Source organism: Cuculus canorus, chromosome 3 (genome assembly GCF_017976375.1).
Source record: "Cuculus canorus isolate bCucCan1 chromosome 3, bCucCan1.pri, whole genome shotgun sequence".
Lineage (NCBI taxonomy): Eukaryota > Metazoa > Chordata > Aves > Cuculiformes > Cuculidae > Cuculus > Cuculus canorus.
The window spans coordinates 95,654,407-95,666,222 of NC_071403.1; the positions used below are offsets into that span (position 1 = coordinate 95,654,407).

Genomic DNA, 11,816 nt, shown 5'->3' on the forward strand with positions numbered 1-11,816 from the left:
CAGCCTCTGCCAGTGCTCGATAACCCTTTCGGTGAAGAAACTTTTTTCCTAATGTCCCATCAGAACCTCCCCTGAGGTCATTTGTTCAATAACGACGGAACAGTCGGACAGAGAGGTTTGCGCCGGTGGTGTTTCCAGCAGTCTTTCGCCTTTACAAGAAGCTCGTGGTATTTCCTTATTATTTAAAGGAACAGGGGGAGTAGCGAAAGTGAAAATCGCTGCATCCCGGCCGCGTCCCACGCCGCGCCGCGGCCGTCCCCGCCGCCCCGGAGCCGATGTCGCAGCGGCGGGGCGGGCAGGAGCGGCCGGGGGTGAGCTCGGGGCCGGGGGCAGCGCGGAGACCGGAGCTGGGGGGGAGGAGAAGCCGTGGGGTGTTTTTTTCCCCGCACAGAGAGCGCCGCTCCGGGGGAATTTGGGGCAGATGCTGCCCGGGGGTGCGGGCGGTCCTCGGCGCTGGGCAGACCCTGCGACACTCGAGGCGGGGGGTGCGGGGCGAGACGGGGGGTCCGGGCAGCCCCGGGGCTCCCTGCCCCGCCGGGACACATGGGACAGCCGTGTGGGCGGGGGCTCCGGCACTGCCCCGGCGGTGCCCGGTGCCGGGGCGGCGCGGCCCCTGCCCTGCCCTCCCACCCACCGCATCACCTACCCCTGCCCTCCCACCCACCAGCATCCCCTGCCCTCCTATCCACCAGCATCCCCTGCCCTTCTATCCACAGCACCCCCTTTCCTTCCCCAGCCCTGCCCCTACCCTACTACTCACGGCATCCCCTTCCCTCCCACCCACCGCAACCCCTGCCCTGCCCCAGACCCTTCCCTTCCCTCCCACCCACCGCATCCCCCGCCCTGCCCCAGCCTGGCCCCTGCCCTCCCCCGTGCCGCTCCGGGAGCCCCGGGGCGGTGCGTCCCCAGCCCTGCCCCTCGCTGCCCTCCGTCCCTCCCGCCGCGGGCCGGGGCAGCGGGCGGCTCGGCGGCCGCGGGGATGTCGAGCGCCGCGCGGGGCGAGGGCAGCCAGCAGGTAGGGGCAGGACGGGGGGTGATGGTGGGATCCGCGTTCCCCTCGCGGGAACAGGTCCCCGCTGCCGGCACGCGGCGCTTCCAGCGGCTTTTCCCGGGAGGGGAGCGGGGCCGTTCCTTCCGCTGCTCGCACCTCCTGGCTGGCGCTGGGAGGATGCGGGGAGCAGGTGGAGGGATGCAGCCGGCGGAGGTTGTGCGGCAGCATCCCCCGAGCATCTCTGCCCGCTGCCTTTTGCGGGCACCGCGGGGTTTGCGGGTTCGGTGCTGTGCGCTCCTGCTCGGCGGCCCTCGTGCACCCGGCTCGGAGAGGCTCCCGTGCGCCTTGAAAACGCTTCTGTCTTCCAGAGTCACGAAGAAGATGACAGGAAGGTGAGGAGGAGAGAGAAGAACCGAGTTGCCGCACAGAGGAGCAGGAAGAAGCAAACTCAGAAAGCAGATAAACTTCACGAGGTGAATGGTTACTCGATGTTTTCGCAGGCATGGCTTGGGTGTGGAGCACGGGACTTCACAATAAATGGGACTTTTCGAGCAGGTGTGAGCCTGTCTTCGCGCTAATCCAGCTCAGTGAGCTGTGGGTGTGCTGCAAGGTGCCTGTCTGGGAAGCCCTGGACACTGATGCTCACGTTGGTCCATGCAGCTCTGCCATCAGTGACACTGCAGCAAGAGAGTGATCCTGCCCTCATCTCACCCTCCCTCTTTTGCTATTCCCGTGACCACCCAGTGAACTGGATCAGAGGGCTCCTCTGGGCTAAAACAAACCCGTTTTCTTCTGGATTAGTGTTAAGCTCGTCGTGTTCGCTCCGGCAGTGGATGAATGCTTGCTGCCTTATGAGGGAGAAGGCTTTATGAGGGGACCGTGCTGCTTAGTGGCGGTGCTGGCGTAAGGCAGTTCTAAAACTACGTTGTGAAGCAGAAATACCCATCTGAAAAGGCTTCTTAGGAACTTCAAAACCTCCAGGCGTGAGAGCTCGCTTTGGTTAGCTATTTACTCGTATGCTTTGATGATGAACAGTGGGTGTTTACCAAAAACCATGAAAGTAACTGATTTTCCAGAAACTCTTAGTACTTCTTCTCAATATCACAACGTGGTGCAGTTTTCTCTGGTCCTCAGAGGAAACACTGGAGGACAGGAATCCCCTTTATCTGGTTTTGGATGTTACCTCACACAACAGTGCTTTTGTTGTAGCCAGTGCTCTTGGGGTAAATGTTAGTTCTGCTGCTGCGATTGTCACTGAGTCAGTTCTCCAGCTCTGGAGATTCAGCACAGGCTTCTCTTGTTCTCAGGGTGGAAAGATGTGCTGACAATCTGCAGAGGCCAAGAGGGGCAGTGTGGGGAGTTTTGGATTTGGTTTTTCCCAGATTGACTCTGAGTCAGTGCCTGAGAAAGGCAGGTGCAGGGTACTTCTGGAAAGGGTTAGCCCCTGGATTTTGTGGGATAATTTCTGGGCCCTGTGCCTTCCTGAGGCCTCTCTGATGTTCCTCCTAAACTCAAAGATCTTCCTTACACTGGGAATCTTCATTCTCAGGAATGGAGGTTTTCCTAGGTGCAGGCAGATCTGGTTGAATAGGAATTCATTCTCAGCAAGAACAATTTTATAGTCTCATCCCTGAAAACGGGACAGAGCAACAGGGGAGTAACAATTACTCCGCAACTCTACTGCACGGGGTTTGGGGCAATAAGAGGTGAGCAGAGCCAGAGTCAGGGATGGACAACTTGGCTGAAGTTGGCAAGAGTAATGTGTTAGGCAGACCGTGCCTATTTTACTCCGCGAGAGGTGGTGGGTAGTTGAAGGATGTGAGGAAGGGCAAGGGGATCCACACTCCTGCAGCAAAGGGCAGCAGAGGCAGTCCAGAGGAGAAGTGCATGAAGGGCTCTCCCTTCTGCCTTTTAAGGCGTGTGTAGGCTTTGATGTTTGCTCTGAAGCTTTCCCAGGGAGGTGAGATTGAGTGGGTAAGTGTTGAGCCGGCAGCGAGGTGCAGACACCTGCAGATTTTCCGTGAGCTAGCTCTGAACTTCTAGCTCTCTTCTCTTTGGGATGAGAAGTATTGGTAGCAGAGGCTCTTGAGACATGCAGTTATCAAAAGAGTGTGAGTCTCACATCCATTACAGACATACACTACAGAGCATTTCAAAACTCCCTTGCAGTTAATAGCAGGTTATTCATTGCCAGAGAAGCCTTAGTACAAAAGCGGTCTGGCTCAGGGATAACCAAGGCAATGGTCAGGCCTGGTGACAAAGTGGTACCGGGAACAAGCTGGCATGATGCTTTCCTCCTCCTGCTCTTGAGTTCCTGAGTGTTTGATCAGGTGGCTACAAGCTTAGCCCAGACTGCAGGAAAGTGCCTGGCACGGGCTGTGTTGTGCTAGGTGTGCATCTCAGCAGGCATTTGGGTAAACAGCCTTTCCCTGCAGCAGGGGCTGCCCTTTTCTCTCCAGCAGTCACTGGCTTTTCCCAGCACCTACCTGCACTTGGTGCTTTCATTTTCTCTGCTCTGACAGTACAGAGCAGGGTTGGCTCTTCCCAGCAGAGGCTTTCCCACCACTGGGACACAGCTGCCCGTGCCTGCAGACCTGGGCTGCTAGGGACCCCCGAGGGGCAGCGGCACCTCCTGGTCTCCAGGGCCACAAAAGGAATCGCAGTGTGGTTAGGGTGCAGGTCATGAAGCCCTTGCCCTGTCCAACACTCTGGCTGTATCTCTCTTTCCTTAACGTGTCACACACTGTGATAAGAATCCATACAGGTTTTCTACAGTTACATGAGTATACTCAAGGTGGAAGCACTGAAAGGAATGTTTTGACTATGAGTAAGGATTTTTTTTCCTCTCCTTCCAGGAATATGAGTCTCTCGAGCAAGAAAATACCTCTCTGAAAAGAGAAATTGGAAAGCTAACAGATGAAATGAAACACTTGAGTGAAGTGTTGAAGGATCATGAAAAGATCTGTCCACTATTGCACTGCACCATGAACTTTGTGGCTGTACCAAGGCCCGATGCACTTGCCAGCTGCCTACCGAGATGAGAGCAGTCCTCAATCACCTTTAAATGTGATGTGTGAAAGTGCTATTAATGGGAGATCAGAAGAACTGCCTGCTTATGGTGCAGGTCTTCCACTGAAAAGGGCTGGACTTCATCACACAGCTCTTCTCCACAATGAAGCGCTACAGCCTTCTGAATCTCAGGAAAACATCAGTATGAAAAAAAGACAACTCAAACTGTGACTTCTTATTTGGTAGAACCTTCGATCCATGATTTTGCATTCAGAATTGTCAAAGTGCAAGGCCCACCACTGCGTGACAGAACGTAGATGGGGAGAAGTGCCACCCCTGAGCTGGGATGCCTTTCTCCCGTATGTCCACTGCCAGTAACCATTTGTCACTTGTCATCCATGTATATCCTGTTATGGCTGCTGTTTTTTTTCCTCCAAACAGGTTTGGTTAATAAAAGCAATGTCCCATCTTTATGATATTCTCCACCTTCTTCAGTATTCTCCACCTTCTTTAGTAATCAATGCCTTCATAACGTCTCTGCTTTTTCTTTACTGGTCAAATCCAAAGTCTAATGCTAATCTTCCCGTCAGTTGTTTTAGTATTTGCTTATCATCTCTTCATTGATTCCCCTTTTGAAGTGTGTGTAACAAACAAGTTTTCCTAGTCTTTATTTCCTTAATATCCCTAGCTGTCAGCCCTGCTGACATTAGTTCTTGGACTGTTTTATATCCTGAAATACATCCTGGCTAATTTCTAATGAGGATTGTCTGCTCGGTGTGGAAGAAAAGCAAAACTGAGTTTGCTCATTCTACACATTGTTTTAAAGAGCATATTTTAAAATTTACTGGTTTATTGCACCCACTGGAAATGAACAAATATCTTTCTCCTTCATCTTGGATATTTTTTCTTGTAAATGTCGTCCATGGACAGAACAAATTGAGTTCAGCTAAGAATGTTGTTCTATGTCTACACGGAAGATGTTTGATAACTGTTTGCAAGAAGAACAGTCTCCAAACCATGTTTTCAAAAAGGAAGAATTATGACAATGTTAGTGAGAAATACACAGAAAAATGTTTTTACTTTCTCTGAAGATTCTTAGTGTCAGGATCTAGAAATATACATTCTATAGCCTGGGATCCAGCAAAGAGTTTTTCTGACAGTATTTCCCAGTCAAAGAGCACTTCTGGGTAATAAAACCTCCACCCCTTTGCCAACTCTCTCACTTCAGCATTTGGATTTTTTTTTCAGTTCAACTCATGGGATTGATTTCTTCCTTCACCAGGATCATAGTTTTTATAAGCAGAATATGATCTGAAATGTCTGGAAGAGGTTTTTCTTTTTTTAACTTATTTAGTAGATCAATGCACTGCTGATAGCTGCTGAGATAGAATTGGAGAAACCTTGTGGTCAACTCAGCCTTCTAAAGGGCCCTCTCGTGCTATTGTCTTAGGCGGGAAACTCAATGTAACAGGCATAAGCTGTTGGTTTCTTTAAAAGTTTTCACTAGGTTGTCCCCAAGAGAATTTTTTTGTGAAGCTATCTGCACTCTGAATGCAGTCTTCAAAGTTTCTTAAGGTCCTGTAAGAACTGAGTCATCTTGCAAAGCAATTCTGGTGCAGTCCCTGCCAAGGAAATTGAAAGTTTCAGGACACTTGAAAATATGCATTTTAGATACTGTCCTTGATATTATCTATGTGTCACCCTCGAGAAAAGAAGCTATTTTAAGCATCTTGATCCAGCCAACTGCATTCCTTTAGTCCCTGGATGCCACTGTGTAATCTGGGCAGATTAGAGATGTAATAGAAGGAGGAGCATGGTGGAAGTGAACAATATTCACCCTGGGAAAACTCAGTATAGCTTAGGATAGAGGGAAAGAGGATGTCTCACATCTCTTAACTAGGTATGTGCAGCTGGGCTGGGAATGGAAAGTAGCTAGTTGAGGTCAGGGCTGGTACAAAAGCATGGTCTCTCCTATGGAGGCCTGCACACCCTCAAAGATGGGATGAAAGATCAATAGCAGTCCATCTCAGCAGAATCTTCCTAAGGATTTTGTCCCACACATGCTTTCTTCTAAAAGAAGAGATCTAGTTCCCTGTGTAGAATCCTCCTTACAGGGTTATTCTTCTAAACGTCTACCTAGATATGGATTCCAGTTTATCATTCAGTAATCTGAGATGTATTGTACACTCTTCATCCATAAGCATTATTCTTGTTCTGCAAAGCTTTAGTTTCTGTGTTGGAGTTTATTGTATTATTTACTGTATAATGTCTGTGCAGATTGTAAAAGAGAAGATAGATGAATTCACACCAATGTTACGTGCTTGTAAAAGCAACCTAGGTTCAAGATTGTGCTTCTATTCCTTGGAAGGGCTGGGAGCCCCGCAGGGACCTCGCTACCACCAGTTCCTTCCCACAACCACAGAGTGTAGCTCCAGCGTGTGCATCATGTCCTCTAGTAAAGACTTGGAACCCTCCGGGGCCTGCGCTGCTTTTTCCTTCTGCAGCTATTGCATCATTTTTTTTCCCAGCACTATTTCCAAAGAGCCTTATGTGTCATTCTTCTGTTTAATAGATTAACCAAGACATCTCTCACAAGCAGTATAATGTGTGACTAATGTTCAAAGGGAACCCCAAGCAAAAGAAATGAGCCAAATGAGTGTCCCGAGCCAAATAAACCCAACATTCTGATGTATTTATAGAATTAATGTAGCTGAATCATGGGTAGAAAGGGGCAACAAACTGTTAAAGCACAGGCTTATATATCCCTAAGCAAATGATACACATACAGGCTGATCACACTCTTTGCAGGAACTGTTCGTAGGGATATTGATTTACAGAGAGTTTCAAAACTGAAAGTATGTTCTGGAGCTTGGGATAATTGTTACATGAATAGGGAACCAGAAAGGAGAACAGAAAGGAAAAGGCCCATTTGTTAAGGAAGCAACAGAAAGTTCTTTTTGAAATCCAAACCTCTGCTTTTGCAGCAGGGTATTGCACTGTCAAAAAATTGTTTGTTCCACTTGATGTATTCTACCTTCAGAAAGCTTCCAATTAGTTTGACTTCTTCCCTGCAGATGTGGTCTGTTTTACATTCACAGGATTGTCAGACGCAGGTATTTAGGGAAGATCTTTTTTTATGTTCAGATGGTGGCTTATGTGGGGACTGCTGTGAATTGCAGTCTTATTTGTGGATGTGTAATGTAGATGAGGGTTGCCAAGAAAGCTGGATTTTGCCTTTTAGGTTCACAATGAAGGTTACAGTCTAGATTTGGGGTTTGTATTTTCTGATACTGTAATGAAGAAACAAAAAGCTCAGTGCAAACTTATTCACAGATAAAAGTATTAATTCCGGGAGCAGACGGGGTCCAATTCAGCTATTTGTCTATTCATTTATTTCAGGTTTTTTTTGGTCAGATCTAAATTGATCAGATTTTGAAAAGATAATTTTAGCCTTCAAAGGTAAAAAAAAAATCAACAGAAAGACAAATTAAAGCTTCCCAAAACTGCTAGTGTGAGTACAACAGAGATCAACTAATATGCCTCAATAGAGAGGATCAGAAAGTCGTGCTCCTTCCCACTGATATTTTGCATTCACATTTGTGAACATTTGTGTCTTCATGTACTCACCCAGAATTTTGCTAAAGACACCTTTTCGAAAACATATTTAAAACAGCCTATTGTACAGACCTTCTGTTCTTTTCCCTGGAACCTTTCTCTGCTGATCTCACCTGCGTTTGGTATTTGCAGTAGACTTTATGTTCTCTCTTAATTTTATTTCAAATGTCGCTTTTTTTCCTTCTTCCTGTTTCCTTCTGTTCCTATGGAGCTTGGTGACAACATCACTTAATGTTATCAGTATCAGAAGAACAAGGCTTGTCTCTAAGAACATACAGAAATTGAACTCCACTGGTACACCCTATATATGATTAAAGGCTTTAAGGTGTGGTCATTTTGATCAGTTCAATATTAAAGAAGGTGTCTGTGCAGTATTTTAAAATGTACTTAAAAGTGTCATGCCCTTTACTTTAGCCTATAAAACCCTTACTGTTTCCTGTCCATAGACGAACACTTTGCTGCATGGCTTTTGGGGTTTCCATCTGTGAATCAGTCTAGAACTTCTGCCTCGGTGAAAGTGATAGATAAAACAACCATTTAAAACAAAAAAAATCCCTTTTCTCCCCATCAGTGTGCTGATATAATTCCTGTCACAGGAAGGAAGCACGTCTGATAAGCAGGAGAAGTGGTGGGTCTATTTACTGTTACGAAGACTACTGTTATTCTTTTTATAGGGGGGGTAGGGGTTTTCTGTTTGTAACCCCCTGGGTTATTGTCGAGAGGTCACTGGAGACACATTTCACGTGTACATAGAGCATGCGGTGTGGGCACATGTCCACAGGGGAGTGAAAGAACTTGGATTAATTCTTTGCGGAAATGAGGGGTTTATGTTAATTTCACTGGATGTAGAAACAGTCCCACAGCTGCCTCAGAGAACATGTGGCACTATGCTTGCTAACCTGGGTAATATTTAACTCAAGGACAGCTACAGGCTAACTTGAAGTAATTCTAAATAAGGGAACCATAGTAACAATAATCCTTGGGACTGCATGCTCCTTTTCTGGTACTCATTCAGACTTTTTCCTAGATCATTCCTATGGAAAACAATCCATAAGAATATAGTAGGATTTTTCTCTCCCACTGCAGAATTTTTAGACCATGACGTCAAATGTAAGGGGTTGACTATTCTGGAAAGAGCTGGCACAGCTTTTGCAAATAATCTGTTCTTTAGTAGTTATGTGTATGGTCTGCTCTAAGGGAATCTTCAGTCCTCTGCAGAAGTGGATAAACTAAACCACAAAGCACTGTCCTGGTGTGGAATGAAAACATTAATTTGAGGATTTGGTATTGAATCAATTTCATCGTCATTGTGCATCATTTTCACAGCTTTGTCTCATCCTGAAGCAACTTCTTCATGTAGCCAAATAGAAAATGATATCTCTAATAGGTACACTTGTTTTAAATCTGCGTTAAGAGAGTTTTTATTGTATGCGTTTAATAAGTTCTATAGACTGCCAGTATAGCACGCTGCACTCATCCAGGTACTGTTCAATTAAGTCTATCACAGACTGTTCCCCTCAGAACTCAGGTCTGGATAGATATCTCCAATTATCTGGAAGAACTTTCTCCTTTAACTTTCTCATAATGAACTTGTCCTGTTTTCATTATTCTAAATTATTAAAATGTCAAAACTCTTGAGATTCTAAGCAAGGGTCACAAATAACCTTTCTTGGTATAAGCAAATTATTAAGGTTTGTCTTCCCATAGTAAAGTAATTTTTGAGAGCAATGGCTTGTTATCTGTCTTAGGTAAAATAATTGAGGATAAGGAAAAAGCAACATGACTCTGCTTAAATATTTGATGCAATGCTATATAAGATACAATTACTTCAGCTGAGTATCATGTGAAATAGTACTGAAAAATAACCAGAGAACTAGCTGAAGGAAAAAGGCACAAGTTCGTTTGGAAAAGAGAGCTGTCAGGCTAAGGAAACGTTTATAAGTGGAGGTTCTCAAGGACTGATCGCAGATCACTCTTGGTTAGCATCTTTGGTAAGGACTTCAGATACAAAGAGACAATTAGTACAGAAGAAGACTGAAATACCATGCAAGAGAAACTGCATGACCTTGCAGAGGAGAATAGAAATGCCGTGATAATTAATCATAGAATCAATGAATCATAGAACAGCCCAGGTTGGAAAAGACCTCAGAAGCTCATCTGGTCCAATCTTTTCTGGGAAAGGGAATGTAGGTGAGGTCAACTATCACCATGTCATGGTGCAAAGTACACAGTGGCAGACTTGAAGAACTCCTAACAAGAATTTCAGTTACAAGGTGGAGACTCATCAATTGGAAGTTACGATGGAATGAACCAACAAAAGGATATTAGTCAGTAATGGATGCTGAGGCACTAGTGCAGAGAGGCAAAAAGAAAGTTTAATAGGAACGCAGACGTATGGCAATGGGCTTATTTATTTGTTTATTTGTGCATTTGTGTATTTGTGTTTTTGTGTTCCTAAAGAGAGAAATATCAATGTAATTATGCAAGAACCAGGCAAAATCTCACCTGGAATTCTGCATACATTTCTGCTCAATCATGATAAGAAAGGTGAACCCAAACTAGTACGGGTACATGGAAGAGCTACTAGGAAGATTAAAGGAGTAAGGAATCTATATTTTTTTTGAGACTTTCTTCTAGACAAATAAAGTGTGAGAAGAGGTAGGATCACTGTCTATGTAATTACAGCATGCTGAAGACCATGTAAGGACAAGAGCTAATGTAGATAAGTAGCAATGTTAGTAGAAGAATAAATAGGCATAATTTCTACATATTCTCAAGCTATATGTGTGAAGAAGTTTCTACCTGTCCGAAGAAAGATGTTCAGGTATAGCCTTCCAACAGAAATGGTGTACGTGAGCAATTTTGTAGGTAGACATGTATGCACACAATGTGCTTAGATTTAGGGTGAAGCTTGTTTATTTGATAAGAGACCAATTGACTATACTGGTAATCCAAAATATTTCCTTCTGTCCCATGTCTTTATTTTCTTTGGAGAAGGCTTGCAATTGATCTTGAAAAGTAAGAAGATCTTAAAACAAACAAACCAAAACAAATAAAAGCAACCCTCTGAAATCCCTGAATCTCACATCATCATCCAGAAGCTCAGTTTCACCCGAGAGCTTAACACAGGTGTAACGTTTTGCCAGAGGCAGATCCTCTTATCAAATTGAAATCTTTGATAATATTCAGGTAAGGAAAGAAAAAAAGGGAAACAAAGGATTTTTTTTTTCCTATGTGCCTACCATTGAACCATGGTACCTTCCCAGAAAAATGAGAAAACTGTTCCCAGAGAAACAAACACAAAATCTAACAGGGATTTGGGGACATTCCCAAACTGTTTAGTTGTTTACTTTAAAGCTGAGTTACTCCAACTTTGCAAATATGCATTTTACAGAGCATTGCAGGCATTTTTTTCTCTGTTACATCCAGTTCATTGATTAAATATATAAACAGGATGTCTTTAAGAGCAGAACGTTTTAAAACAGGATTTGATACTAAGCGAGAAATCTGCTAGTTCCCTTTTAGCTATTTGAGTTTCATCTTTGCTTATCAGAGCTGTTTTAGGGTACAGTAATTTCCAAGTGCACTATTGGGTTGCGAGGTATATAATCTCTAGAGATGAATATTTTTTCTTTCTTTTTTACTGTAAATGACAATAGTACATAGGCTAGAAATTTCCCTTGTAAATTCTGGTCATCCTATTTGTTTGCTAAGTTCCAGTATGGACTCAGGACCTATTCTGTCAGTGCACTGAGAGGTTATGCACCCTTGCCTTTTTGGGGGTAAGCAATCCATCGGCTGTGTGTAAGGACTTGATTAATGGCCAGGAGCCATCAAATTTGAAAATCATATAGGTAAGGAAATCAATAACAACTTATGTATTGTTTATATATGAACAGAAGTCCCTTCTTCCAGATGAATAAAATGCTGAAGGAACCTGCCTCAGCTCGAGCCTTTGCCCTGCTGGTAGTTCCACACTTCTCCTGTATGGAGTTCCAGATAACTGAAGGAGTCTTGAACAGTCCGCGAGGTCAGCCCACGCAAGGCAGGGCATGATCTAATTATGAATACAATTCTAGTAGAAGAATGTAAACGGCAATATGGGCAATTGAGAGCTGTAATACGAAGTAACATGACTACACAGGCTTCTTATGAGCTATTCTAAATCATAAAATCACCAGGTTGGAAAGGACCCACTGGA

General features: G+C 44.9%; 1 protein-coding gene across 3 annotated transcripts; it reads left to right on the forward strand.

Annotated features, from left to right (window-relative positions):
• The first annotated feature begins 176 nt into the window (after window positions 1-176).
• On the forward strand, window positions 177-7,959 carry BATF3 (basic leucine zipper ATF-like transcription factor 3). 3 transcript variants are annotated; one of them, XM_054064180.1, is made up of 3 exons: window positions 177-311; window positions 1,360-1,464; window positions 3,847-7,958. In XM_054064180.1, the coding sequence occupies exons 1-3, from the start codon at window positions 276-278 to the stop codon at window positions 4,030-4,032; spliced, it is 327 nt and encodes a 108-aa protein (XP_053920155.1). In that variant the 5' UTR covers window positions 177-275; the 3' UTR covers window positions 4,033-7,958. The 3 variants fall into 3 exon arrangements, with proteins under 3 accessions (XP_053920155.1, XP_053920153.1, XP_053920154.1); XM_054064178.1 differs by having other exon boundaries at window positions 240-352; window positions 1,359-1,464; window positions 3,847-7,959; XM_054064179.1 differs by lacking the exon at window positions 177-311 and adding an exon at window positions 838-1,015.
• Window positions 7,960-11,816: the final 3,857 nt, after the last annotated feature.

Bases quoted from the DNA above. Each gene is read 5' to 3' on its own strand.
- BATF3 (XM_054064178.1), top strand. From the start codon at position 276: ATGTCGCAGCGGCGGGGCGGGCAGGAGCGGCCGGGGGTGAGCTCGGGG. The intron at 353-1,358 runs GGGGAGGAGAAG...TTCTGTCTTCCA, and splicing joins GCGCGGAGACCGGAGCTGGG to GAGTCACGAAGAAGATGACA. The intron at 1,465-3,846 runs GTGAATGGTTAC...CTCTCCTTCCAG, and splicing joins AAGCAGATAAACTTCACGAG to GAATATGAGTCTCTCGAGCA.